The sequence below is a fragment of the Calidris pugnax genome, unplaced genomic scaffold (assembly GCF_001431845.1).
Source record: "Calidris pugnax isolate Ruff unplaced genomic scaffold, ASM143184v1 scaffold28, whole genome shotgun sequence".
In the NCBI taxonomy this organism is placed as follows: Eukaryota; Metazoa; Chordata; class Aves; order Charadriiformes; family Scolopacidae; genus Calidris; species Calidris pugnax.
Window position 1 is genome coordinate 19,453,600 of NW_015090842.1, and position 27,963 is coordinate 19,481,562.

The window sequence follows — 27,963 nt, forward strand, 5'->3', positions numbered from 1 at the left end:
CATCCGCCGCGGCGGCAGCAGCAGGAGCAGCGGGAGGGCGGCCGCCGTCCCGCCGCCTCTCACCGCCATGGCGGCCCCTCACGTGGCGCCGGCGCTGCCCGATGACGTCGCGAGGAGACGCTTCTCCCCGGTCCTCCCTCCCCTCCCCGTCACTCCCCGGAGCCGCGGCGGAGCCACGCGAGGAGGGTGAGCGCCGGGGGCGGGGGGCGCGCGCGCGCGGCCGGTACCTCAGGAGACAGCGGCGGCCCCTCCGCCTCTTCAGCTGGCGGCTGGGCCCCGCGGGAGCAAACGTGGCCCTGAGGGGGGCTCTGTCAGAGGCGGAGGAAGGGGCCCGCGAGCACCCCCCGACATCTCCACCGGGCTCCCTCGCGGCTCCGTGCGACTGCGGCCGGGCCCGCCGGCTGCTGGGGGAGCCCTGTCCGGTTTGACAGGGTCACGCGCTGCCCCCCGCCCGCCGAAGGAAAGTTCTGGGCGTTTAATTCTAATTCCGCGGCACCCCACCCCCACCCCGGGATTTTGTCTTTCAGGAAGCCCCGGCACAGGGATGACGGTGAACACCCCCCTGTGTTTTAGGGGAAAGAAGATCCTGGCTCCCATGGTGCGGGTGGGGACGCTGCCCATGCGGCTGCTGGCCCTGGACTACGGTGCCGATATCGTGTACTGCGAGGTAGGAGCAGATGAGGCAGTTTGCTCTGGTAACGTTATTATTATTAAGAAATCTACAAATAAACTTTGTTTGCGGTAGGAAGAATTGGGAAAGAAGAATCTCTATGGCTTTAGACATATCCCTTTGAGCAGTCTTCAAGTTGTGGCAAACCCGTATTTTAAGAGTGGTCGATAATCTCGATTCACTTGGACAAAACTCCATAACAACTTTCTCACGTTCTACTGTGTTTTGGTTTTTATTTATTTTTTCGCTATTGAATAGAATCCTAACATGGAAGGAAGTTTTAGACTGACCCACACTCTCACCCGGATAGTTCTGCTGTGCTAACCCGGAGCATCCGTACATCCCCCTTAAAGCTGCCTGAAGTCCAGACACAGTTTGCTGTAGATATTATTGCTAGGGCTGCTCTCTAACTCAGGGTACTTAGTCTTCACTATCCTTATTGTTGCAGTGCATCAGCATTCCCATTTTCCCCCTTAGCGCTCTTATTAGCTCTTCTCAAAGGTAGGCACTGCTACAAGTTACATGACTCAGCCAAGATTTAAAAAAAAACCACAAAAAAAACCAGTAAGGAGTTAAACATAATGTAAATATGGCTTAGATACTGCCTTTCCTGGAGAATGTTTGATCTGTGCCAGTGGAAAAGGCTGAAACGAACTGTCAGAATGTGCCATTTTCAATCTTCTCAGCAGCTCTCTGGTGAGTTAGCTCACTGCCCTTTGGCGGGGGGGACAGGGACAGAAATACAGACAATATACTGTTTTTTATCTTGGCCACAGCTCAACTTTTGTCTCTAGCTTCTAGAATTACGAATGATATTTAATTAGTTGGATCAGTACCATGTGAAAGTATTAGTTGTTGCTGGATGATTCAGGAGACATCTCAAAATTCAGTAGAATACGGCACTCTACCATAAAATTGGGAGTAATAAGGTGTTTTTCTTCTGTGACAAAGAAAAATTAAGAGTTTCCCAGTTTATGAATTAATGATCTCTCTGCTTTACATGGCATTAAGTGAGAATATGTATTTTTTCATTCTCTGGGAGGCTAACCGTAGATCACGTAGAGAGAAGTCACAAGCATGGAGTTACAGAATCTAGAAGTCTTAAACACTAAAAGCAAGTCAGGCTTCAGACAGCCTTTGTACTTTTCCAGTATCTCCTGTGCTTCTCAGTAGTGGCAAAGAACCTTGTTACTGAGCAGTTACTGGATTTCACTGACAGGGCCATTGTCTAGGAAGCTGGCGGAAGAGAGTAATATAGAATTTGTTGTGGTTTGTGTTTTTTTTAAAGAAAAAAACTAAGCCACAACAGACCACACCAATAAAGGTATTGCTTTGCTTACTACTGAAGTTGCAGAGCTTGAGGTTAGTTAAACTAGCACTGCGAACTCTGTAGCTAAAGCAGTTTCTCCTGCTTTCTCCATACTTTTTGTCACAATTCCAGAGAAACAGTAACTCAAAAAAGAGGCCCTCAAACTTACTTACCAAGTTGCACTATGTAACAAAACTTGTAGCGTGGAAGCTGTTCCCGTAGACAAAAACCTGTTGTAGTTTTCCTCATCTCACCTCAAAAATAAGGTCTCCTACATTATCTTTCCTTTTTCCCACATTGCTGTTGAGAGACAGGAGAGTTAAAATACTTTTGACATGGATTAGCATTTGCTTCTAGATATTATTTTTAACAGATTTTATCAGAAAAACTATCCTCTTTAGGTTTTCTTAAGAACTAATGGGATAGTATGAAATAGAACAGTTATTTTAGGCAATTATACTGCAGTTGTTTGCCTACTGAACAGCATGAATAACTGCATTTTGTAAATTCATTTCTGTAGAGTAAAATTTTATTTTCTGGTTTATTGTTTTGCTTTCCAGTCCTTCCCCCCTAGTTCCATCAACATTTTAGAACTCAAAGCTGTTTCAGAACTGAACATAAACAGTACCTCACGAGGACCATGAGTTAAAAACTTAAATAAAAAGTGCTACTTACAAAACCTGCAGTATAGTGCAAACAGATTGAGATTGGCATCATTTACTGACTGTTTATCCCTCACCTGTAAATCAGCAGTTCTTAAACTTTGTCTTATTTGCTAAAACAAAGACTGTATAGTAGACTAAACCTTTTCAGATATCTAACACTATACTATAGTGGGGTTTTCTCTCAATTTATATAACAGTTGGATTAACAGCTGCATATTTATTTCAGCAGCTAACAAGTTATATTGGCTCAAGCTGTACCCCTATGTCAATTAAAGGCAGTCGGTTTGTCTAAAGGATTGCCTGTGGTCAAGTTGCTGAGATACATACGAGAAAATGACTTAAATAGTATTCTTAATAAATTGAATTGCATAAATCTGCTATTACAGTAATATATGTAGATTGAAGTTTTGGGTTTCTTCTAAAGCAAAGCTACAAATTCTAGAAGAAATATGGCTGTGTATTAGGCTCTCCAGCAAAGGTCAACACAAAGCTTCATTTTGTCTTTTAACAAATGCAGAGAACTGTTAAAATTCAGGAGTAAGGTGAAGAAGTCTTAAAGCTTAATGCTGTCGTTTTGTTCACCTGTGTGTCTGGCCAGTACAAGTCTACATTGATTCTTGAGGTGGTCTGTTGTTATAGCATTATCTTTCCCTTCTGCTCCAGGTGGTTTGTCTGCTTCGTTTCCAGCTTGCTAGATAGGTATTTGAGCAGAATGATTCTTCTAAAACTATGTAAACATATCACGTTCATATGTTCTGTTCATATTTTAGAACTTTGGTTGAGCTTGTTGTATAGTTAAACTCTTGTTTTCACTTGTGTTCTTTTTCTGTATTTAGTATCTCTAAGATAGTTAGTCTTTTAAATAAAATGAGTAACTCTTTAGAGTTGGGGGGCTTAAACACTTCAATTCACTGAGATTTTTCATTCTTTCTAGGAGCTGATTGACATAAAGATGCTGCAGTGTAAGAGGGTTATAAATGGCAAGTATAGCATTTATTTTGTTAATGTCTGTGAGTGTTCTTTTTTCAAGTTAAGAGAGCAGGTAATTATTTCTCTGAAATAATTTTATAGTGATATCAGTACGTATATTCTCTCAAAACACTGTCTGGGGTCATAAAATCAAGCTTTTGAAGCTCTCTGTTATACCTGTTTGCTGCTCTGCAGTTCAAACTTTCTATTTCCCTTCTTAAGGAATCTCAGTAGTTCAGTCAGTCGCTCAGGAAAAGCACAAATGTTTTTGGAGGAGAGGGCTAATGTATTAGTAACTCACAGTTTGTTGTTCTTCTTAGACGTAACACAAGTTCCTTCTCCATCCTTGATTTAATTTATTACAAGGATTCTATGAGTTTTCTGCTAAACTCTTTGACAGAGATCAGGTCACTGAGTGTGCAGGTACAGGCCTTCTAAAGTGTAAGTCTTTGTAATTCTAGCTCCTGGAATGATGTCTTTCTCTATTAAGAAAAATTCCATTAGTGTTGGAAATGCATTACTAATGTTTCAGCATTATGCTTCCAGGCAGCAGGTGAAAGAAGCTAGCAGCTGGAATAGACAGGACATTAAAGTTCCAGTGCATTGTTTGAAGTGTTAAAGCTTTTAGTTTTACGTGGGTTAAAAAGACAAATAATGACGTTAGTAATAATAGATTATCCTCCTCAGTTCTGTATTTACATACTAGCTTCAGCCTCTCATTCTCTGCTGCCTTTGTATGCTATTATAGTAAAGAATCATAGCATTGTCTAGGTTGGAAGGGACCTTTAAGATCATCTAGTCCAACCATCAACCTAACTCTGACAAAAACCATCACTAACCCATGTCCCCCAGCACCATGTCAACCCATCTCTTGAACACCTCCAGGGATGGTGCCTCAACCCCTTCCCTGGGCAGCCCATTCCAATGCCTGATAACCCTTTCAGGGTAAAAATTGTTCCTAATCTCCAATCTGAACCTCCCCTGGTGCAACTTGAGGCTGTTTCCTCTTGTCCCATCACCTGTGACTTGGGAGCAGAGACCGACCCCCCCTGGCTACACCCTCCTTTCAGGGAGTTGGAGAGAGCCAGAAGGTCTCCCCTCAGCCTCCTTTTCTCCAGGCTGAACACCCCCAGCTCCCTCAGCCTCTCCTCACAAGACTTGTGCTCCAGACCCCTCACCAGCTCCATTGCCCTTCTCTGGACCCCAATAAACAGTAAAAAAACCTTTTATTTGGTTTTTTGGTTGGTTGGGTTTTTTCAGAAATTTTATATGTGTCTGTGCTAACATAAGATCTAATTTCCTGAGCAAAGCTATTAATATTAGTTACAAAGCCTTTTAATTTTTCAAGAAAAGTCTGATAGTGTCTAAGAAACAAATTCAGAGACAGTTTCCAATCATGAGTCTTTATAAACATTAGCTCTTTGTGACATAATATACACACCTTTTAGTTTACTGCTTTAAGGAAGCAAGACATACAAGAGATTACTCTTTATCATCCTTTTATTAACTTGAGATCCATGGTCTAGATTTGACCTAATGCGATTTTCACAGACAAGTTCTTAAAAAGATTCCCTTGGAGACCCAGAGTGTTGGGGTTTTTTTGTGTGTATGTATGGTTGGACTCGATGATCTCAAAGGTCCCTTCCAACCATGAAGATTCTGTGATTCTGTAAGATCTCCCCAGCCAAGTGGCACGAGAAGCAGTTGTTTGTAGTGTCCCTGTTGGGGAGCTGAAGTCCACTACAAATTTACTTTCTCCTCCTGAAAAATGGTGCCAGTAGTTCTGCTGTTTGTGGAAGACTTACTTGATAGCATTTCATTTATATACAGGTCACATAGTCACGTGACTTCCTTTGTGATTACATTTATATATCATTTTTTGTCTGTTTTATCTGTTCCTCGTTTCATACAGAAGTACTTGAAACGGTGGACTTTGTTGCACCTAATGAAAGAGTTGTTTTCAGAACTTGTGAGAGGGAGAGGCACCATGTTGTCTTTCAAATGGTAAGAAACCACCCGCAGGTACTCTTCTGATAACAGAGTTAAACAAGGTAGTGCTCGTCACATTAATCCAAGTCTAAAGCAGCTGACTGCGTTGCAGACTCTCAATTTCTTCATCCTTCAGGTGGAGGTAAAGTTTCAAACCAAATGTTTTGCAAAATTTCTAATCCGTTGGTACACATGCAGTCAAGATGCTACATTATAAGCTCTCCATACAGGTGTCTCTGGAAGAGGTGGTTAAGAGGAATTCTGTGCTCTATGACAGCACCTTGTTTTTGTAACAGGTATCTTTGATATATTTCCAAACATATGGATACCAAGAATAAATTATGCTGATGTTTGATCACATGTTGAAGTCTTGCACTGTTAAGTAAACAGTCTCACTGGAAAGACTGAAAGAAATGGCATTGTTTAGTGTGGATAAGAGAGGATTAGTGTGTGCATTGACATTGCACAATTGGATTAAAGGCTGCTGGAGAGAAAAAGGTGGTGATTTGTTCTTTGAGACCACTCTGTCTAGAACAAGAGATGGTGGGGGTTGGGGGAAGGGAGGGAGGAAGAAGCGTGGACTGCATTAGATACAGCAAAAGACCTGTTTCAGTGGTAATGATAGCCAGGGAACTTGGTGCCTGTAGAATTACTATTCGTGGAGCTTCTTAAGAAGGTGATAAATATCTAATGGTGATGGGATAAGACCGTCCGATACCGCTGCAGGTCATGAGCATGGGCGGGCCTCTGGGGATCCCTTTTTGCATCACCTTTTGTCATTCCGTGGCTGATTTAGTACATGCTTTAGCTAATTGTTTTAAATGTTCAGAGCAAATACAGTTACACAAATGTGCAAGTAAGGAGTTGGGTTTTTTTGAGGTGATGATATTTTCTAATTTTAAATCCTCTTGTTTTACCAACAGGGTTCAGCAGATGCTGAAAGAGCTCTGGCAGTAGCTAAGCTTGTGTAAGTCATCTTCTCTCACCCCCTTCCCACCACAGGGTTTTTTGGGATTCTTGTACAGAAGAATGTCATGGAAGAGAATTTTTTTTATGATTGCAGGGATATTGTGATAGGACCTAGAAAAGTTCTGTAGGAACTGCATGGTAAAATGTAGCACCTTGAAAGTCCAGGGGTATAACGATGTAACTGCAACTTCCATTTAAAGTAATTCTTGCTCAAAACAACGGCTGCATAAACTCTGTCCTGGGATTAATGGCATTTTGCTAGTGCAGCAAGTGTGTCCTTGTTCTCTCCAGTGTGACATTTCCCTGGGTATGGCACACCTGCAAGTCAGACCAATATGCCTGAAAACTTCTCTTACCATTTGTGGTTTGAAGCTTCCAATAAAGTATTGTGCAGAAATGAAAAGTGTCTCTCAAACCTTTTGAAGAGATGTTTTTAAGTCTCCATTATAAATAGGAGAGAGTTTCAATAGGACTTGCTTTAGTGATAGTGGTGAATTTAGTGTTGGATATATCCTATATGGACATATTTAAGATGAGCTTTTGCAGCTTCTTCACAACACTGGTCATTGAAACCTGGTGACAAACTCATCTTCAGACCACTGTTAAAATAAATACATAACTTATTTAAGTGAGAAGCTAAAAATTCAGAAGTTTAAATAAAAACTTAACCTTAAATTCTCATTTAAGCCTTAATGGTGATGGAACAAGTTTCATGGAAAGATGTCTCTTTCTTGATTCATATTCTAATATGTTGAGAAATATTTTAATTGTTTGTTTTTTCTCTTTCAGAGAGGGTGATGTAGCTGGTATTGATATCAACATGGGATGCCCAAAGGAATATTCTACTAAGGCAAGTGGATTTTGATTGCTCTTAAATAAGCTTTTTCTTACTTCGAGGTATGGAGTGTGCAATGTATTTTCTGGTTTTCTGGGTTGAACAAATTGAAACAGCAAAATTTTTATGCAGGTAAACTTGAGTTTATTTTTTTGCAATAAACAAAAGAGTCTTGAAGGTGTTATGGCCCTAATACAGTAAAATGACATGGTCTATTAGAAATCTCCCTTAGGAATAGGTTTGGTCATGTAATTAAATATCCCATAGCCTGAAGTGAGTAAGCATGTATGAAGTTTGTGAGCTCAGGTTGGTGTGGATGGGTACCACTGAATAAGTGGTGATTGTATTTTGTGGCAAGACAACCACTGAATATCGAGAAAAATGTAATGAGGTTGTTAAATTGTATTATTGTACAAAGTTAACATTAAAGCTATTTAGAATTCTGAAAACTCTGACAGGCTATGTTGTATGTTGCATTTAAAAGTAAATTCTGTAGGGTGAGATGAGTGGGGTGGGGGTTGTTTGTTTTCCTGGGGTCATTAATTTTTTGGATGAGTGAAATATGTTCTGCTTAGCCTTAATAAAAACAGGAATCACAGTTTGCCATGTAAGCAAGTAAATATTCGCAACTTAGCTATGCTGAATTCAGTTACTGGTCGGTTTTAAGTGAGAGGAAGATGGGTCAGTCAAAACATGAATTATTTATTTATTAGTTAAGCATATGCCATTCTAAACTAGTCCTCTGTCATCTGTGTCTAAAACAGCATGGTCAAACTGGTTGTTAGCGCTGTGAAGTCAGTTAATGCGTAGATAAAGTATCAATGAATTAGGCCACAGAGCTAGCCATTTTGATGTCAGATGTTCATGCAGAATAGGTAAGAGAAATTTTGCACTTAGTGTCAAAAAGAACTTCAACTTAGAAGACTTAAAACTTGATTCCAGGGAAGAAGCCTGGCTGATGCATTTCAGCTTTCTGTCCTCTAGTTCTTGTAGCACCACCGTTCTTAGCATTGGAACAAGTTCTCTGTCATGTGAAGCTGTAATGCTTCATCCTTTGAACAGAAAAGCCAGTATATCCACATTGGCAGTACTTTCACTTCCTGTTTCTGTGTTACCTGTCTTTACCTCTGGAAGCTTTTTACTGGTTTTTTACTAAAGCAAGAGCACAAATGTAAATGGTAGCTTGAGATCTGCCCTGAGCTTTTATAGATCATACATATTTTCTTTTGTCAAACCAAATAAAACTTTTTTTTTTCCCTTCTCCCCTTTCAGAGTAGAAAAAAAATAAATTTCTGTGGCAGTTTGTTGATTTTTCTTCCCCTCTCCCCTTTCACAGTAGAAAAAAAAATAAATTTCTGTGGCAGTTTGTTGTATCTGGCACATAAATACATGGCTGATTGAAATGTGGTATCTGGTGCATGAAAGCAATATTGTTTTAAACAGACAAATAGTAAAGGCCAAAGGTGACACTGCCAAACATGCCCGTACCTTGCATGATGCCATGACATTGTGCTGACTCTACTCCACAAGTGTATCATCCTCCTTTCTCAGTTTTTCAGCCAAAAGAAAAGAATGCTTTGTCCAAATGGATTTCCATTAATGGAACTTATCTTTTGATAAAACTACTTTAAAAGGGTTTATTTTAGATCACAATGCCTTAAATAAATAAAAGGACAGACTGCCGTGGAGTTTTGGAGCAGAAGAGCCAAAGGGTCCTAGTGGCGGTACATGGAGTATATAAGGGAGGGCTGATCTTTTTGCATCACAAAGATTGCTTTTCCTTTGGAGTCTGTGAGGTGTGGGCAATGGTCAATGTTGAAAGTACTGTGTGACAGTGCAGGAAAATCATAAGATGGATCAATTTATAGGGGGATTTTCTGTTTCACTACTTAGTTTTGTAGGTTGGCTTGTATTCTGAAGAATAATTGCTTAAATTCTTCTAATATGGCCCATCTAACTTATGAATAATTTTGCCTACATACGTTTCTAGGGTTTTTCTGTTTTAATCCCATTTACGTTTTTGTTTCAATGATAGCTTATGAAAATGACAAGGTAAGTGAGGTGTGGTGAAAATAAATATTTCACATTCTTTTAAACTCAAATTTTAATTTCCCATGTTCTGTAGTCTATTTATGTATTTAGGTTCTTTTGTTTCTTCTCTTACTCTGTTTTTCTACTAGATGGCTTTTGAGATAAAGTGGTATTACCAAGAAACTAGTCATGTTGAGAACATGTCATTAAATTCATAACGGTCTGATGTAATGTTTCTTTAGCCTTTATTACTTTCTTCTGTATTATAACTGATTACATGGAAGACTATTTCATCGTTCCATGGAATCATAATTAAGAACAAAACATCAAAACGTCCACCCTGTACTAGGGTAAAATTCATAGAATTTTGAATGTATTTCTTACATTTGCCTGTTGGCCTCCAGATTTATGTATGCAGATGAGATAGTGCAGAAAGAACAGCTAAAATATTAAATTGTTAAAGTGTTCATAGTTTGTACTTAATACAGCCACTTAATTTGTCTTGGCTTGTTTTTCTAAATGCCGTGTGCATACAGAAACTGCTGACATCAAGCGGTCTCAAATATGGTGTATAATGTTAAAACAATAAATGTGTTCAGCTCTCATTTAATGAGTAGAAACCAGATGATTACAGTTGCTAAAAATGACTTTTTGAAATTCTCTCTGCTCCATACAGTAATGGGAGCAAGTTGGTGTCCTGAATTACTACCTAATTATTCTGACACAGTTCTAGGAAGTGTTTCACCAAAGTGTTCACTAATGTTCCTGCATTTTAGATTTTGCATTTTCTCCATTTTTCTTTTTTTTTTTTTTTTAATGTAACATCATACTTTTTCTGCAGACTCGTATTAGGCAAAATAATTGAGTAGGGAAATAAGTTTGCCTAGTGTGTAATGAACAGTTTCTGTGTGTTTCCCCAGGGAGGTATGGGAGCAGCACTGCTGTCTGATCCTGACAAAATAGAGTCTGTAAGTATCACCTTGTGGGTTTTGAACTGCCTTGAAAGGTATTATGTACTGTGCTCTGCTGGAAGCAGGAATGAATGCAGAGGAAACAGATTTGTAAAAGCCAGAGTGGAATAATCAATTTTGAATACTGAAATTAAGGTTATGGATAACTAATCCTGATTTAGTTCTCCTTGTTATTGTTCTGACTGTAAAATTGCTATCTTCTTCCTTTTCAGTTTCAGACCTTTCACAACATGGTGCTGTGTTGTGAAAGGAGGAGTTTCATGTGCATATGCATGTAAATCTGTATAAAACCCTATGAACAAGGATGAAAAAGGACTTCTAAGTTTCCTGAGGTTAAACTGAGTTCAGATATTGCTCTGGGTTTCCAGGATCGTTCTTATCATATAGCTCTTTTCTTTCTGTTTAAAGACCTGCTTCTTCGTAGTTTAGATGAGTTGACTGTGAACTTTGTCTTGCTTCCCCTTAGCTTTTAGTCACTCACTGCATCCTCCTTCAGAGATCCTGAGGGCAGTTCTAGTTTACAATTCACCTCTTGGTTACAGCTGAATCATGGTGGCAAATGTTTCAAGGTAGTTATTCTTTATTTCTTGTACTGTCAAAACTATGCAGATCCGAACAAAACAAAAATACCAAAAACATTGCTCCGCCTTTTGGGTGGTTCTTTTTTTAAGGATTCTTTGATGTCAGTCAGTCTTTTGAAGCGATCAGACCTTCTTCAGTCATCTGCATGACTTTTTTTCTTTTTTTATTTTTTTCTTTCTGAATGATAGCCAGTCTCTTTCTGATCCCTGCTGGTCATGCCTTTTCCTTCTGTCTAAAATGGATGTTGCATCAGTCTTTCTTTTCTAAATCCTTCCTCTTACTGTGATAACACCATTCAGCTTTGTAGGCCAATAGGACTTCTACAGATTCAACAAGCTGATCCATTGCTTAGTTACCCTTCTTTATAAAATCAGACATGAAAGCAGGTTGTTCTGTGTCATTTATGTTCTCTGAGGACATGCCATTGGAAGAGCGTGTCATCAAACCTAGGATGGAGTGTTAGCCTTTTGCCAAATGTAAGAATCTCTTGGAGTCAAGAGTCACGTTGTTAGCCAAGCTGTGTAAACTCACCATTCAGCAACTGGAAGCATTATTAATTGTGCCAAAGCAAAAATTTAAATAGAATAGACTGGACCTATTACTCTGTCTTTCATTAGCTGGTGGGAAAAACAAAAGTACAAGTGATCCTGTCTTGATCGCAGAACATTTTTAGAGAAAGGTAGTATCAATTTTTCAAAAGAGGAAGCACAATAAGGGGTTGGAGCATCTCCCTTAGGAAAGGCTGAGAGAGCTGGGGCTCTTGAGCCTGGAGAAGAGAAGGCTGAGGGGAGACCTTCTGAATGCTGACAAGGATCTAAAGGGTGGGTTGAAGGAGGATGGAGCCAGACTCTTTTCAGTGGTTCCCAGTGACAGGACGAGGGACAACGGGCACAAGCTGGACCATGGGAAGTTCCACTCAAATATGAGGAAGAACTTCTTTGGGGTGAGGGTGGCAGAGCCCTGGCAGAGGCTGCCCAGGGAGGGTGTGGAGTCCCCTTCTCTGGAGATCTTCAAGCCCCGCCTGGATGCTCCTGAGTGATGTGCTCTGGGCAGCCCTGCTTTGGCAGGGGAGTTGGATGATCTCTAGAGGTCCCTTCCAACTCTGACAATTCCCTGATTCCATGATCCTGTGATCAAATAAGTGTAGTTATTTGCATAAAGTCACCCAACAATACAGGCGACAGAACTGAAACCAGACTCCAGATTTTTTGAGGCCTATATGGTCTTCTATGAATTAGGTAAGGTGAGTGATACCACCCAGAATTAAACTGTAATTTATGAAGTGTGAGGTGATGAAGGCTGAAAGAAAAAAAACTAAGAGTGGGAATTGAGAGAAAAATATTTACTTCTAGCCTGCTAAATCTGGTAAAAACATTTCTCATAGGAATGAGAGGCAGTAGTAAATATGATTGCTAAGAGCTTCCCTTGTCCTCTACAGTCATTACATTGTGTTTTAACCTTCAGAAGAGCAGGGAAGTTGATGTTCAAAAAATTTTGAATTGTTCTTTCCAATTTAAGATGTTAATAGGCAGCAAAATCTTAGGCATGAAAATTACTCTTAGCTAACTGCGAAGGGATAAGTAAACTTACAGCCTGCAAAACACATCTGCAATTGCAGCTCCAAATCAAGCTTTCCACATGATTAAAAAGTGTAGGATTTGGTTCTCACATTAGAATCCTCAATGAGACTGGCACTGAAAAAACTTCAAAGGTTTGCTTATGGTGCTATTCTAAGAAAGATGTTGTAGTGATGTTGGTTGGAAAATGTTGTCACTTCAGTTTGATTTATATGCAAAAAATAGTACCAATTAAAAATACTAAAGCGAAGGAAAGGGTTAGATAATTATCTCAGATCTTACTGCTTTACAGGAGGAAAGATTTCAGTAGATGGCACAAGGTGACACTAATTACTTGCCAGCTGTTCTAAATATAAGAACTTGTGCGTGCTAGATATAACAGCTCATTTCTGTATTGGGAAACTAATAAGTGCAGTTTACATTAAACAAAATTCAAGTTTCATAGTGTACACAACTGTGAAAGAAATAATTTACCTGCAGTTCCAGCTGTTTTATACAAGGGAAATATACTCAGAATATCATGCATGATAATATCTCAAAAAAAAACCCAGTTGGAAAACGGTCAGTTTCCTAATAACAGTCAGGATCAGCTGGTTTCCACTCTTTTTTATTTATAGAGCTGTTGTATTTCTGGTACCATTTATTGTATAGTCATACAGTGACTAAATGTGTATAGGTCATTATATGGCCCTTTTAGGTATGGTCAGGTCAACTTAAATTCAGCCTGTGAGAAGGAGATTCTTTCTGTAGCTCAGCTCCTAAATGGTTAAACTAAGAACTGCTCCTTTGCTTATTCTGAGTTTGTTTTAATGAACAAAATGTGCTTTGTGTTAAGTGTGGAATTCGGTTTACAATTTTTGTTTTCTTTCAGAAGATTCAATGATGTTGTTGCGTGATATTTTCCTTTTTTTTTTTTTCCATTTGAAGGCCTTCTCATTTAAAAAAAAAAAGAAATTCTCTTTAGGAAATCTTTGGTTTTTATAAGAAACTCACAACTGGAAAACGGACTGTGAAAACAATTGCAAGAAAATGAAAAGCTTTTGCACTTTATTTTGAAATGATCAGAGAATACTGGTCACCTCATATTAGAAGCAGTGTTGAAACTCCAGCAGCAGTTAATTGCTCTGTAAAAATCCAGTTAACAAAAGTGGTGGAAATAAAAATGGCTTAGACTAGAAATAGGTTTGTATATCTATTGGATAAAAATCTGTACTCAACTGCAGACTGCATGTGCTCATCTGGCATGCAAGAGTCTTTATAGAGAAACAGTAACTAGTGTTACGTTGTTCTATTTTTTTTGTATTTCCAAGAGAGAAAGGAGAGCTTTATGAATGTCACTGTTGTGATCACAGTTTTGTCTTCTTTTTTTTTCCTTTCCAGATACTGACTACCCTTGTTAAAGGAATTTGTAAACCCGTAACCTGCAAAATACGCATTTTGCCCTCAGTAAGAACATAAATTATTATGTTAAAGTGTTTAATTGGTTTTAATTCTGTGATTTAAAATTAATTGAAGTATATGTTATTCTAATACGTTGGCATTTTAGACCTGTTATTGTGAAATAATGCTTGGAATTGCAATTTCTGTTTGGGATGTGGTCACAACCTAAAGGGTTATCTGACCTGCAGGTGGTAGAGATAGTGATTGTGGGTTTGTTGGATTCCATGATACACGAGGACACAGAGGCTTCTATCCTCTGAATTTCTAAACTTTATTACAAATTACCACAAATACCACAAAAATCACTGTGGCAAATATACCTATGATTAATAAAGGAAGATATAGATACATCTATCTATAGCTATTGCAAATTATTAGCAGTGGCAATCAGTGGTATAATAGAAATTATTAATATGGCAGCAATCAATGATAGCAACAACCAAGTAGGTATATACTATTACAAGGTACTACAGACTTATCACCCATGAAGCAAACTTGCCAATAATGTAACAGCAGATAACATTACTTATATGCATATAAATAGATATGTATGTTCATAGTAGTAACACTGGTATCCAGTGCATTAGACAGATCCCAGAAGGGTCCAAACCATCCCTGACAGAAGGACAAACTGATGATCCCAGAAGGGGACCCAGCCATCCCAGAAGCACAAAGACAAAAGTAGGCCCAGGGGGCACCCATAAAACAGCAGACAGAGACTCCAAAGGCCATGTGTGTCATGGAGTCTGGAGTTGGCCAGGTGTCCCTGCCAAGAGTCCAAGATCTCACAGGAAGTTTGTGCAGAGAGTTCAACCTGTTTAGGAAAAGTATGTGCAGCATGGGAAGCTCTCAGAGAGAGAGAGAAGCTCCTTTTTGGATGAAAATTAAATTATTTTTATGTCATGGAGACACAGAGGCCATAGGCCACCGCCCCTCGAGCAGCCAGTAGATTCTGTTAATTCTTATTTTTCACCTGGGGCAGCTAATAGATGATTGTTTTCTGTTCTTTCAGATGAATTTTTCATTTTTTCCAGACTGATTTCATGTTCTTGCAGTTAGAACAACCAATGACGGTTACAGATTCTTGCTTGCTTGGTTTTTCTAGCCTATTTTTTACCTTTTCAGATGATAAATTGCTGATATGGCTCCTTGGTTTTGCACTTATTGATGGTATCTCAGGATGTTGCTGGTTTCTAGGTACCCAGCTGCACTTAATAAGGATGTTTCTGGCTTCCAGACTAACAGTTTTGAGGCTGGCATTAATTTTCTCTCTCAGAATATTTCAGAAGATCTTCTTCTTCAGTTCAGTAATTTTCCCCTTACAACCAGGTCACCTTTCTAGCTGCTCACATCAGATGCCAAACTTCATTTTTCCTCTCTAATTTAAAGAGTCAAAAAGCTACTAAACATTAATGTCTACATGGCCTTATTCCATTGAACTCCAAATGTGGATACTTCTGTTAAGTACTTCTGTACCTCTGAGTTAATCCCAAAACTTTTGCTGGTGGATAAGCACTAAATAAAAAGGAAGATGACACACTAGTTTTAGAAGGCAACTGCCAGATGTGGAATAGACTGAGAGTAACCCCATGTGTATGTAAGCACAGTGTGATGAACTTTGAATTTCTTGGCAGTCTGCTTGAAGAGGGGAAGACCGAGCCCTAATGTCACTTCTCTAACTCCCAACATTCATGTTAATAATGAAGATTTCACTGATGAAATTGTGTTTACAAAAGGAAGTGCCTGTGCATGTACCTTCTCTTCTAATGACTGATTATTTTGCAATTGTGTATTTAATTACCTGCCTAGATACATGATTGCATATGACCTGGATAGACATTTCTGTAGATGGGTGAGCTGTACCTGAGCTACCTGTTGTTTGAAAGTCATTTACACGTGCACTTAAAATGATTAAAAGAACAAATGAAGCCTATATGAGAAGAGTTGGTAACTCTGGAATCGTTTTCATTCTGAGGTACTAAAGTAAGAAATCAAAGAACTGGCACCTTTCCCTTTTATTTTCTACTATCCTAGAGCCTCTTCCTTTTTGTTTCAAGCTGCTTTTGCGTAACATGCCATCCATCAGAACAGCAGGTGAGCTTCTGTCTCTATGTCCGTGCCAGCTGGGAGGGAGATGTTGCATTTTTCAAAGGCTGAATGTGCTAATTTTGTGATGAGCCACAGATCATTCTCCAGATTTTGAAAAGAAAATTGGCCTTATCTTTTTAACAGTATCTTACCTCTGAAGATATACTGGGAGTTTCCGCTTTCTCCCCTGTATCTTTTGATGTCATGTACAAGTATCATTAGAATTTTTTAGGTACTAGTAAGCTTTTTAAAGACACATCTGAGAGGAATATTTATAGATGTGTGATTGTGTGTTACATTGATTTCAGAAGGCATCCTCTTATTAAAATACATTTTAATTACAATTTGCAGAGTATTTGTTAGAGAGGACTTGCTAGTCAAGTGTTTTGTGTCATTTTCAAATGACGGTCTAAAAACCTGTTGGAAAATATTCTCTTACTACAGAGTATTGTGTTACCTGGTTTGAGGAAGTTTGCTATCTATAGTTTCAAGGAAATATTGAAAATGGTTCTTATTTTTGCCATAATATGTAGTTCTTTATTGGGAGTTAAAGTTGAAATACAAGAATCATAGCTCTTGATAAAAGAAAAGACTCCCAACATTTGTTTGTACAGTGATTGTGTGATAGTTATTCCTTTTGCTTTGAACTAAAATCATGTCATTTTCCCATATCCCTCAGGTTGAGGATACTGTGAATCTGGTAAAGAGAATAGAAAAAACTGGTATTGCTGCCATTGCGGTCCATGGAAGGTAAATCAATTTCAGGCAAGAGAGACTTAAATTTTTATTTTTTCTTTAGTTTGCTGATGAATGAAGCACAGTAAAATATGACTAGAATGTACTCTATATGTATATCTAGAGTAAATTATGTATTATGTAATATATGCAATATGTGGTTCTGATTTCAACTGCTAAATAAATCGGTGGTGTAGAAAATCAGGCCAGTAATTAGAGAATTGAATGACTTGTTACTATTTTTCTAAAATTTTTGTCTCAAAGACCAAATAAAATTAAAACTATCTTGCATACTGTATCTAAAAATGCTGCTTATCTTGATATGGAATTACAGTAACAGTGTTTTAAAATTTATTTGATATGAAAGAATTCTCTTGTGTTTAAAGAAAAAAAAAAAGTAAAATTTCATCAAATATATTAATAAGTGGAAATAAGTATGTCCCAATAAACCTTGAGTTGTGTCTGCTGTGAGTCAGATGCCTACAAATTCCATAGGAAATCTTTGGTCTTGTCTATTTTTGTTTACTGGAAAGGAAGAAGGAGGAGAGACCTCAGCACCCTGTCCACTGTGATGTGATCAAAGCCATATCTGAAGCAGTCTCCATTCCAGTAATAGCAAAGTAAGTTGGGCTAATTAGCTCATTATTGCAAGGTGCTTGTACTTAAGATTTGCAAGTGCAGGAAGATCTTTCATGTGGGGTGAATACAGTGTTAAGCATTACCAAAAATCACATCCGAATAGAGGTGGCAGTGCCAGAAGTTGGCTGTATGAAATACCACCTTACCTCAGTTTTTAGTTTAAAAGTTCTACCTGTTTGTAAAAAAATTTTTGTTTTCGTGTGTCAAAGTCTCTCCTAAGTGAGCTGTTCCTGATTGCATCCAGCAGTTGAATTCTCTGTGCTTCTAAGCCCTGTGCAGTGACTGGTTATAACCCTTCTGCTGGGCGTCTGGGACACTTGCACACCAGAGATCACCTTTCCCACTGCTCAAACCAGTGGGATATTCTGTGGCCTCACATTTTCCTTGAGACCTCCTTAGTCTCCAGACGTAGGGACATGATGCCACTGAATCACTCTGCTTGTATTGATAGATCCTTTAGTAACTCTGGGATAGTAAAATAAGGAACTCAGAAAAGTTTAGCTGCAAACTGGTAAGTTTAAAGAGCAATTTTGAAAGCAGACGTAATGAAAAGTATCAAACTGTCCTGAGTTGTATCTGACCAACATCTTTAGATGTTTCATCTCTCTCTAAGTAGCAGTAAAATACCCTTGGGCAGAGAAGCAGTGTCCTTAAATGAAGTTCTCTCTTCATTGATCTTGAAATTCATGGAAAAGCTGCATCTCTGCAAAACATATACTTGGATCAGGAATTTGAGAACTGTTTTCCTGTTCACATTTCTATGTACATGTAGAAAATACACTGGAAATCACAATTTTTGCAGTTAGAAAACCTTTTTCTGTTCTAGATAAAGGAAGTATTCCATACGGATAATCTTTGTTGGTCCACTTCTCAGTGGTTCACCCCTTTCTAGTTTTCAGAAAATTTTTTTAAACAATATGGAATTAAAAAACAAAGCAAAATTCACATTGTGCATTGTCATAAAAGCTTTGTTTGCCTGGATAAAAGATGAGGCCAACAATTTTTCTTAGCTTTTACACGTCACAGAAATGTTATCTCTATGTGAGTCCTTTCTGTGATGTGCAATGTGTGCAATTAAGATACAAAATGTGTGCAACTAAGATACAAAATATCAGAGATTTATTGTTAATAAATTGCTTCTAATTAATCCCTATATCAATTTACTTCTTTGCAAGTGTTCCAAAATGCTGAACGAACCTTAACCATTCTTTTTTTTTTTTTGATGGTTTCTCTGAAAATGATATGACCTTTGTTTTAAATCCACTTAGGGAAACGTTTCCCCCTCTAAAGAAATCAAAATGTACAACTTGGAATCTTGCTTATTAAATATATTTGGTCCATGATACAGGAATGAGTAAAAGGAAGTAGATTGATGCTAAAGAAAAGCAAGAAAACTTGAATTGGTACTATGATTTCTAGAATGATACTGTGTTTATGGAATAATCTTCCATAAGTGCAGGAAGCTTGCTTGTGCTGTTTTCACAATGTAAATATCTGGTTTTAAAGCAATTTATCGTTCTCTAGTTTTTATTTCGAATTTGAGAGTGTTTTCACTTTTGAAGGGATAAAGAATCCTACTCTTTCTTGATAGTTCAGAAGTCCAACTTTTACTTTACATTTAAAAGATGTTGCAAAGGGAAACTTTTAAGAGAAAGAAAAGATGGTTTAAATATTCTTTTTGCTTGCTAACATGTCTGACTTGCTTGCAGAGGCAGTACAATAGCAACTTTATTGTACTTTAAAAGTGCTTTGTGACTGGTTTGGAATTACTATTTGTAGTTGCTCTGCATGTGTTAGTGCCAGTACTGAATGATTCCATCCATGCTTAACTTGTTTTCAGCACCACTGGTGCCAGCCCAGGTAGTGTGCAGCTGAAGGTTACAGAACTGCTGTTCCCATTTTCCAAACAACATGGATATGATCCTTTGTGAACTTTGTCCATTAAGAACTCTATGAAAGCACACAGTTTGTATAAAACACAAAGTATGTTATTTCTTCACAACAAACATCTTCCTTTTTTAAGAGAAGTATGCTGATCATGAAAAATATTATATACAATCAATGTTTTAATGAGCCATTGCTAATGAAACTCTCAGGCCCATTTATTATCTTACATTTGAGATACTATCTTAAGTAGATTCTGCTGCCATTAATAATGTAATACCACACTGAAAATACAAGGTTGTGTTAAAGTATAAGTAATAGCAAATAAAACTTTCATGGTTATAACAGTGATGTTAATTTTTAGTGGAGGATCTCATGACTTCATCAAAGAATATACGGACATTGAGACCTTCCAGAAAGCAACAGGTGCCTCATCAGTCATGATAGCTCGTGCCGCCATGTGGAACCCATCCATCTTCAGAAAAGAGGGTCTTTTCCCCTTGAAAGATGTCATGCAAGATTACATCAAATATGTATGTTTTTTGGAAGATCTTACTTGTAGATAACATTGTTTAGAATTGTCAATCCACATCTTGGTACAGTATTTTAACTCCTCTTAATTTCAAAGACTTAAGCTCTGGGGACAGTTTAACATACTGCATATGACATGAGTTTTGCAAATCAACCACTACTACTTCTATTTTATTTTGTTCAGAAAAAAAATTCAGAAATCTGTATTTGGAAAACAGTTGTTCCTGAACATTATTCTTGTACATACTTATAACCCTACTTTCTTGGGAACATTTATGAGGCTTTTCAAGGCTACCTAAAAATGTTTAGGAATCTGAAAAGCTAATGATATGTAGGCCAACTCTCTTGATGTTACGGTAATACAAATAATATTGAACAGAGAAGTGAAGGAATATTAAATACTCAGTTACTGCTAGAGTCATTTTGAGAAATTTTTTGCTTTTCACAAACACTGTCCAGAGTTTTTAACAGCAGGGAAGCGAAACGACTGGTTTGCCAATGAAGTAATGCTGTATATCTATAGCTTCATTAGCTGAGTCATCTACTATATAAAGTTTTATCTGTGATTCAAAATACAAAATTTTAGGGACGTGATAGGAAATTAATCGGAAATTTGTGGCTTTGGTCATGTAATCAATTCAAAGTATTTTGTTTTTTAAAAATTTGGACTGCCATTAACTAAATACTTACTAAAATGTCACTGTATTGCTAATCAGTTATGTAAACTGGTCAATTCTTTCTTCCTAAGTACATAGAATGAATTTATATGAATAAGCTAAACTTCTGTTCATGAAAGCATGCTGAAATAATCAGATTATACTCACATTCATGAGCACTCTTGAATATGTTATTGAAAAAACTGTTTGTTGTGGTTTGCCTTTCAAAAAGGATTTTGAAATTAATCAAGAGAGACATGAGAATTATATAAGATAAATTTGTTTGGTACGTTTTTATATATTTTGTCTGTCTCCTCCAGGCAGTAAGATATGATAATCACTATACCAACACAAAATACTGTTTGTGTCAGATGTTAAGAGAACAGCTGGAAACTACTCAGGGTAAGAAGCTGCACGCTGCGCAGTCCACACAGGAGATTTGGTAAGTACATACTTCAGAAATAAGAATCATAGAATTGTAGGATTGTCTAGGTTGGACATCCAGTCCAGCCATCAACCTCACTCTGATAAAACCCATCACTAACCCATGTCTCTAAGCACTGTCAACCTGTCTTTTAAATCCCTCCAGGGATGGTGCCTCAACCCCTTCCCCGGGCAGTCCATTCCAAGGCTTAATAACCCTTTCAGTGTCAAAATTGTTCATAATCTCCAACCTGAACCTCCCCTCGTGCAATTTGAGGCTGTTTCCTCTTGTTCCATCGCCTGTTCTTTGGGAGCAGAGACCGACCCCCCCTGGCTACACCCTCCTTTCAGGGAGTTGGAGAGAGCCAGAAGGTCTCCCCTCAGCCTCCTCTTCTCCAGGCTGAACACCCCCAGCTCCCTCAGCCTCTCCTCACAAGACTTGTGCTCCAGACCCCTCACCAGCTCTGTGTCCCTTCTCTGGACCCGCTCCAGCCCCTCAATGTCTTTTTTTGTGGTGAGGGGCCCGAAACTGGACACAGCCCTTAAGGTGGAGCCTCACCAGTGCCAAACGGGGGAAAATTGTACTGTCTGGGAATTGTACTCTCTGTCAAGCTTCCAAACGACTTCTCTGTCTGTGGCACTGCCTGACACTTCTAAATTCCTGTTAGTGAGATGTGGAATAATACAGTAAGCATTTCCAGGTTTCCTCCATGCTCAAGTGTTAAAGTTTTAACCCTAAAACTGTCTATGTCTTCGACATACTAATTTGAGTGGTGCTTCACTGAGTTTCAGACATTTATCCAGTATTGACATTACTTCATTAAGAAAAGTTTCAGCTTTCTGTAGTGGCAGTCTGGAGGGTAATAGTGCGGAGCTTGTCTTCTTTGAGATATATTTATTTATTCTACTTTCCCTTTTGCATGTGGGGTTTTTAATGTTACTGGAATTTTTATGATAAGATGCTTGGTGTAAATGAACACTTAGAGATAAACTCAAAATGATGTATGAAGGTTGTCTACGTGATACTTAAATGTATTTCTTTCGTGCTGCTTTTCATACCTGAAATATGCTAATGAAGCATGACTACCTTTTTGAGGAAACATAGTAGCTTTAATGAACCTCTTCATCCTGGGGATCTGAAATAGTCTGGATGAAATTTCTCAAAGGGGGAGACTTTCTGTCTACCCCTTTCTGAAGGAAAAGTTTGAGAGAAACCATAAAATAGACATGTGATTGAAGAATTCACACAGAATGGAGGAGAATTTAGATTTGGACCCATCTCAAACTGAACAAAAGAAAGGTCTGAGGATGCACGTGACATCCATGTTGTGTGCTATAATTATTCTTCTGAGGGCATGGAGGAGAAGAGAGTCTCTTTGTTTTTATGAAATAAATAGTCTCAAACTGTTTGTTATCTTGCATGTATGAAAATGGGTAAAATATTGAAAGCTTGCAGTATTTTGCAAATGGAGGTGCTGTTTTCTGGCAGGCCCTACATTCTGTTTGTGTGAATGGAAATGCCTGTAATCCTTCAGCCAGTTCGTTACAATTTACCAAATTTGCCTCTCTATAAACACTGCTGTCCATGACTATTACATTACAATACAATGAGATGAATTTGTATTTTATATAAAAGGAGCTAGTCTTCATTAATCATAAAGGAGCAGTGGAATCCATGAACAACATTTACACTTTTCAAGTTACTTTTCACTTTTACCATGTAAATAGTTTAACAATAGTTACTATAGTAACTTACCATCTATTTTGCCTATAGATTTCCAATTTGGTTAGAAGCGATATAGTACAGATTGAAACTGAAACAATTTTTTACAACTTCAAATAAATATTAGCCAAAAGGGTGATGGTGTTCTTTACTGACTGAATAGTAATGTGTAGTACGGAGAGAAAAGAAATTTTAAGTAAGAGTCAAGCCTTTAAACAGGTAATAAACAGGTAATTAGAAGGGTCACAGTTTATACACTTAAACACTGGATAGAGATCTAAGGGTAAAAGTTTTGCCTACGCCTAACAATTCTTTAGGGGCTTCCAAAATTGAATGTAATCAGTTTTTGCATGTGTGATGCGATACCAATTTCAGAATTAGCTTAGGCAGCATGTGTGCGTGACAGAGAGACGGAGAGCGAGCCACTTGAAAATTTATAAAACTGCTTTCTATCAGCAGACTCAACCTTTTAAGCGGTGTTCTAAACAGTCTGGTTAATGTCCAGATAACAAGAACATTCAGTGCACCTATATATCTTCAGACAAAAATGCTACTTAATACTGCTGTCTCCTGGTGGTGGTGGCATATTACAGCCATTTGAGGTTTTAACCTCAATACTGAGTGCAAGAGAACAGCCTGCTGCATTTCAGACCAAAAAAATTACATAACAGCACATAATAAGTTGTCTTCTTTTAGAAGCATCAGTTAGCATTATTCACCTTTGTTGATTTTCCACTTAAAGCATTGGAGATTTTGTGACCAGAATTAATTACGTCATTGAACAGCTTTATATCAATGAGCAATCTCATAACAGTTGGAAAGTTAAAGTTTTTTATGCTGAATGCTTTATTGTTGTTGAACGATAAAGAAAATGAATAGTCTCATTTTTTGAAAGTAGATGCAGCCTGCTATGGATCCAAAATTTAAAAGGGTTTGAGGCTCTTGCCTTTGACCCAGGTCTTAGCTGCTTCCTCCCTTTTACTAGGGCTTGTGAATAATACTCTGAAGTCAGAAAACCTGAGATTTTGAGGTATTTAGATGTTACAGTGTTTATTGCTTATAGTATTTTTAAATACTAAAATTAGAAGCAGAATCTATTTCCTACTTTTCACTCACATTGCCCTTGTGGAGGTGATGCACCAGGAGTCAATTGGAGACATTCTTTGCTAATTCATCCACCTGCAAATTATTAATTATTAATTGAGCTAATAACTTGGAACATTGCAGGACCTGCATTTCTGATTGATTCTGCCTGGACTTTCAGGCTGAAAATTGACTGTATAGTCCTGGAAGTAAGAACATTCTTTTCCTATTTGTAGGTCAACAGTGTTTGATAAGAATTGAAGAAAAACAGTATAATGTCACTGTGCAGAAAATAGCCACGCTTTCATGTGATTCTTTGTACATAGATACTCTATTTAAATAATTGATTTCTGTACTTTATCATAATGTGATACAAAAATTCACAAGGTGATCTCTAATACAAAGACATTCTGTTTGACTAGTGAAGTCTTTGAAATGGCTGACTTCTATGAAGAAACAACAGCTATTTTCGAAGCAAAGAAAACATCTCTAGAAACTGAGACACAAGATGAAGATGACCAAATGGAAGATCCAGATGTAATAAAAATGGCTGTTAGATTTGACAAGTAAGCATACCAATTAAGTTCTTCACTACCTTGCTTCTGCAAATAAAAACTGTGTATTTTGACAGTGACAGATGTCATTATTTTGAAAGTAATAATTTTCATAGCAGCACTTACTAGGTGGATTTTTATGAAGCAATTTGTGTATGTCATTACATCATCACTAGCATCACCACTCTTCCGGTGCTGTTCGGGTGTTGTAAGATGTTCTTTAGTTCCAGGCTTCCTGAGACTGCTTAATTCTCTCAGTTAACTTATTAAAAGGGGTGAATGATTAAAAAAAAAATTCAAACATCTGCACTTAGAAGAATGTGAGCACACAAAGATATAGAGTTCAGTTATTTTTAGTGAAATTTAACTAAAACAGAGTACTACTTCTATAGAAGGTCCTGAACAAATTTAATAATACATTTTCTAAGTGGGTAATGTATAGGTTTATCTGCAGTCTTCTAAATGTGTTCCACTCGTAGGGTATCTAATTCATGGAGTAATGTACAGTATTATTTTAAGTAACCTTTGATTGTAATCTGTAAAGCCTATAAAAATGTTGTTACTTTCCACAGTATGTTTGTGGTTGCTATGTTTGCTATTGAGTCTATCAAACAGCCCAAGAGGAGTGTGACACAAAATGCTCCTCAAATCCAGTCATAGTGCTTTAATGTTTACAGGAGATATTACCTGTCTCCCTGATGGCTGAATACTCTGGTTTTACAGTATTTATTTTTTTCTGCCAAGTATAAGGGGCTGTAATTTCATGTAAAGTAACTGAATCAATGCCTACCTTTTCTACCCTTTTTTATTTGATAACTCCACTGTGTCATAACAGAAGCAGCTTCTTTATTCTTCAAGTGTTTAATCTTATATTGTTGCTTATAATAAGCAGTGCCAAACCGTCTCTGTTCCGTGTCGTATATTTATTTAGAATATCCTTTCTGGTAAGTAATTTTCATCTAGTTTTATTACTACAGGATGTGAATGTTTGGGAAGAATTAGTAGGAATGTTTAGATTTTTAGATGTTATATCAGACATATTACTTGAATAATAAAGAAGCAGCGTTTTTCTCATAATTTGAGCACAAAGAACAACTGCTAGAAGTAATACCGTAAGCATCACTATCTGTTTTAAAATAGAACTCTGTGTACTGTTGTTGACCACAAATTTTTCTGTCTAGGCGAGAATATCCACCACAGATTACTCCAAAAATGTATCTTCTGGAATGGTGTAGGAAAGAAAAGCATCCTCAGCCTGTTTATGAAACTGTGAGTCAATGAAGAAACTCTTTCAAACTTTTTCCTCTGCCTTGTCTATGAAATTAAGTATTTTAGGACTCTTGGTAGTGAGAAATTCTGCTTCCCAGTCTGGCATAGCTCTTGAGTAAGCAGCGTCAGATATGAAAACAGTGGCTTATTTTATTAGAAAATAAAAATTTACAAGTCAGGCCTTCAGTCTGGTTTTGATTCATGTGTGAAAAGTTGCTGCAACAACAGGTTGTTACATAGTTCATGACTGACATCCTTTTACTTTTTCTGTGAAGTAAGGAGTTTGGATTCAGAATGTTTTCTCTGTTGCACACTGTTATAGGTAGGAACTACTTTGGGCAGGAGCAACTGATTGGTTAGATAGGGAAATTAGCTGATTTTTTTTTTTTGAAAGCAAAAACTATTTGCGGTTTGAAAAATTTCCTCTTTTTTTAATCTTAAAATACACAAAGTTAAATTTGTGGTGTGAATTACAGTAATTTTAAAGGTGTTACTCAATTGTGGTGTAAAGACAAGAATAACAAGGAACCTTGACAATGTTGTGAGTTCTGTAAATGACATGACTGATTTTGACACACCCTTCCATTTGAATTCCTTTTTTCTCCAGGTTCAAAGACCGCTGGATAGATTGTTCTGTTCAGTAGTGACAGTAGCTGAGCAAAAATACAGATCAACTCTGTGGTAAGCTATCAAGTGGTTTTTGCAGCTGTATTGTGATTGTTTGTGAAATGTTGCTTAAAACTTGCAATGAAAAGGTACTCCAGTTTGTTCCAGTTGACGTTGATCAAAGTCAACTAAAACCTGCCTTCTAAAGCTACCTCTGGGAGGGAGAATGGATTAAAAATTTCTGAGAATTGAATGTGACGAGGAAGTAAGCTTTAGCATAATCAAGTAAACCACTACAGGTTTTAATTCACTTAGTACATGAGTCCACAGGTTGTATTGGAAGGGCAGCAAATAGGTGACCTGGTTCAATTGAGTCTGTGAAGAGTTCAGAAACTCATCCTGGAAGGCAGAGGGGGATGTTGAAGGAGGTAACATCTACAGCCAGTACAGCACATCTGCTCCCAGTAACAAGTCAGGACTCAGTCTCTATATACAGTGAAGCAGAGGACAGTTTAGTGGCTTCTCAGAGATCCCGATCAACAGTTACATCCAGGGCTGCTCTAAGGTTTAATGACAGTATTTTATATGATCATCTGTTAATACTGGAGGTGACCTCAGGCATTCGCACCGAAGTTGATTTAACTGCAAAGCTAGAGCTCAGCATTGAACATTTTGAAGAGGACAAAAGCAGAGAGCAGTGACTGGTGTTTGCAGCATTCCTCTTCAGAGACCTTAGGAAGCTAAACTCAGCTGAGATGAAACTTTGAGAAGAGAATGTTTTCGAATACTGAATTTCACAAATCTTTTAAGCTGCAGTCCCTCTCACAATCAACAGAATTTTGATTATTATGGAACAGTTCCTGCGCACCTCCCAGAGATTATATTTGGGCCTTGGTGTCTTTCAAGAAAAGTGATCCTTCAAAACTCAGTTTTGTTTAGCGATCATATTTGTAAAACTTAACTTTCTGAGGATTGCAGGCACTTGGGCCAAACACATGTTGAGTTCATACCTCTGAAAAGAAGAGTGTTTAAGACACAAAACCCGGTAGATACCAATTTTCTAGGAAAGTTACCTCAGGAGTGATGCATCAGCATTAGCACCTAGAAAGGTTCAGATAATTTCTGAAACTGACCTATTTTGTTCTTCTGTGAGATGTTTATTTCATGATGTTGCATCAGAGACAGGAAACTGTTTGGCTCTTGGCAGCGTAGAGACTTCAGTTTCTACTTTTACCTGTGCTGTGTCTGCTTTGCTCTTCAGGGACAAGTCCAAGAAACTGGCAGAGCAGGCTGCAGCTATTGTCTGTCTGAGAACATTGGGTGTCCCGGAGGGGAGGCTGTGTGAGGGAGAAAGTCCCCTGATAAACAAACGCAAGAGGGAAGATCAGGAGCGTTTGAATAACAGAGACCACGGAGAAGACCTCGCTGAGCCTTCCCATAAAAAAGCTAATTTTATTGAAGGAACTTCTGACATGAATGTGCCTAAGGTGCCACGATAGCATGGCAATTAGAGGTTTCACGCGTATGCGGCTACAGATTAGCTCCTGTTTGTATATCTTGCTGTTCACATTTCGTTTGGATTCTCCTGGAGATGGATTAATTCCCCAGTTGTGAAAAATGCCAATGAGATGTTTACTGTTCACCACTCACTATCCCTATGGTGCCTTCCAGACAGGATAAATCAGCAACATGATTTTAAAGAATATTGAGAAGATTATCCAAAATAATAAATTTTTTAAAAAATATCTGACATTCTCAAAACTAT

General features: G+C 38.0%; 2 protein-coding genes across 3 annotated transcripts in view; one reads left to right on the top strand and one right to left on the bottom strand.

Annotated features, from left to right (window-relative positions):
• DDX28 (DEAD (Asp-Glu-Ala-Asp) box polypeptide 28) overlaps positions 1–69 on the bottom strand; it is a 2,129-nt gene extending 2,060 nt beyond the window's left edge. Inside the window, exon 1 of the mRNA XM_014942169.1 lies at positions 14–69. Within this exon, the coding sequence (XP_014797655.1) occupies positions 14–69 (56 nt within the window). The remainder of the gene's footprint in view (positions 1–13) is intronic.
• Positions 70–142: 73 nt separating this feature from the next.
• On the top strand, positions 143–27,958 carry DUS2 (dihydrouridine synthase 2). 2 transcript variants are annotated; one of them, XM_014942108.1, is made up of 16 exons: positions 143–186; positions 528–667; positions 3,579–3,624; positions 5,526–5,617; positions 6,526–6,569; positions 7,361–7,421; positions 10,358–10,405; positions 13,948–14,013; positions 16,775–16,845; positions 17,364–17,450; positions 19,718–19,886; positions 20,861–20,982; positions 24,192–24,335; positions 25,505–25,592; positions 26,200–26,273; positions 27,460–27,958. In XM_014942108.1, exons 2-16 carry the CDS (start codon positions 545–547, stop codon positions 27,695–27,697), a joined length of 1,473 nt encoding a protein of 490 aa, XP_014797594.1. In that variant the 5' UTR covers positions 143–186; positions 528–544; the 3' UTR covers positions 27,698–27,958. The 2 variants fall into 2 exon arrangements, with proteins under 2 accessions (XP_014797594.1, XP_014797595.1); XM_014942109.1 differs by lacking the exon at positions 143–186 and having other exon boundaries at positions 228–667.
• The last annotated feature ends 5 nt before the right edge of the window (positions 27,959–27,963 follow it).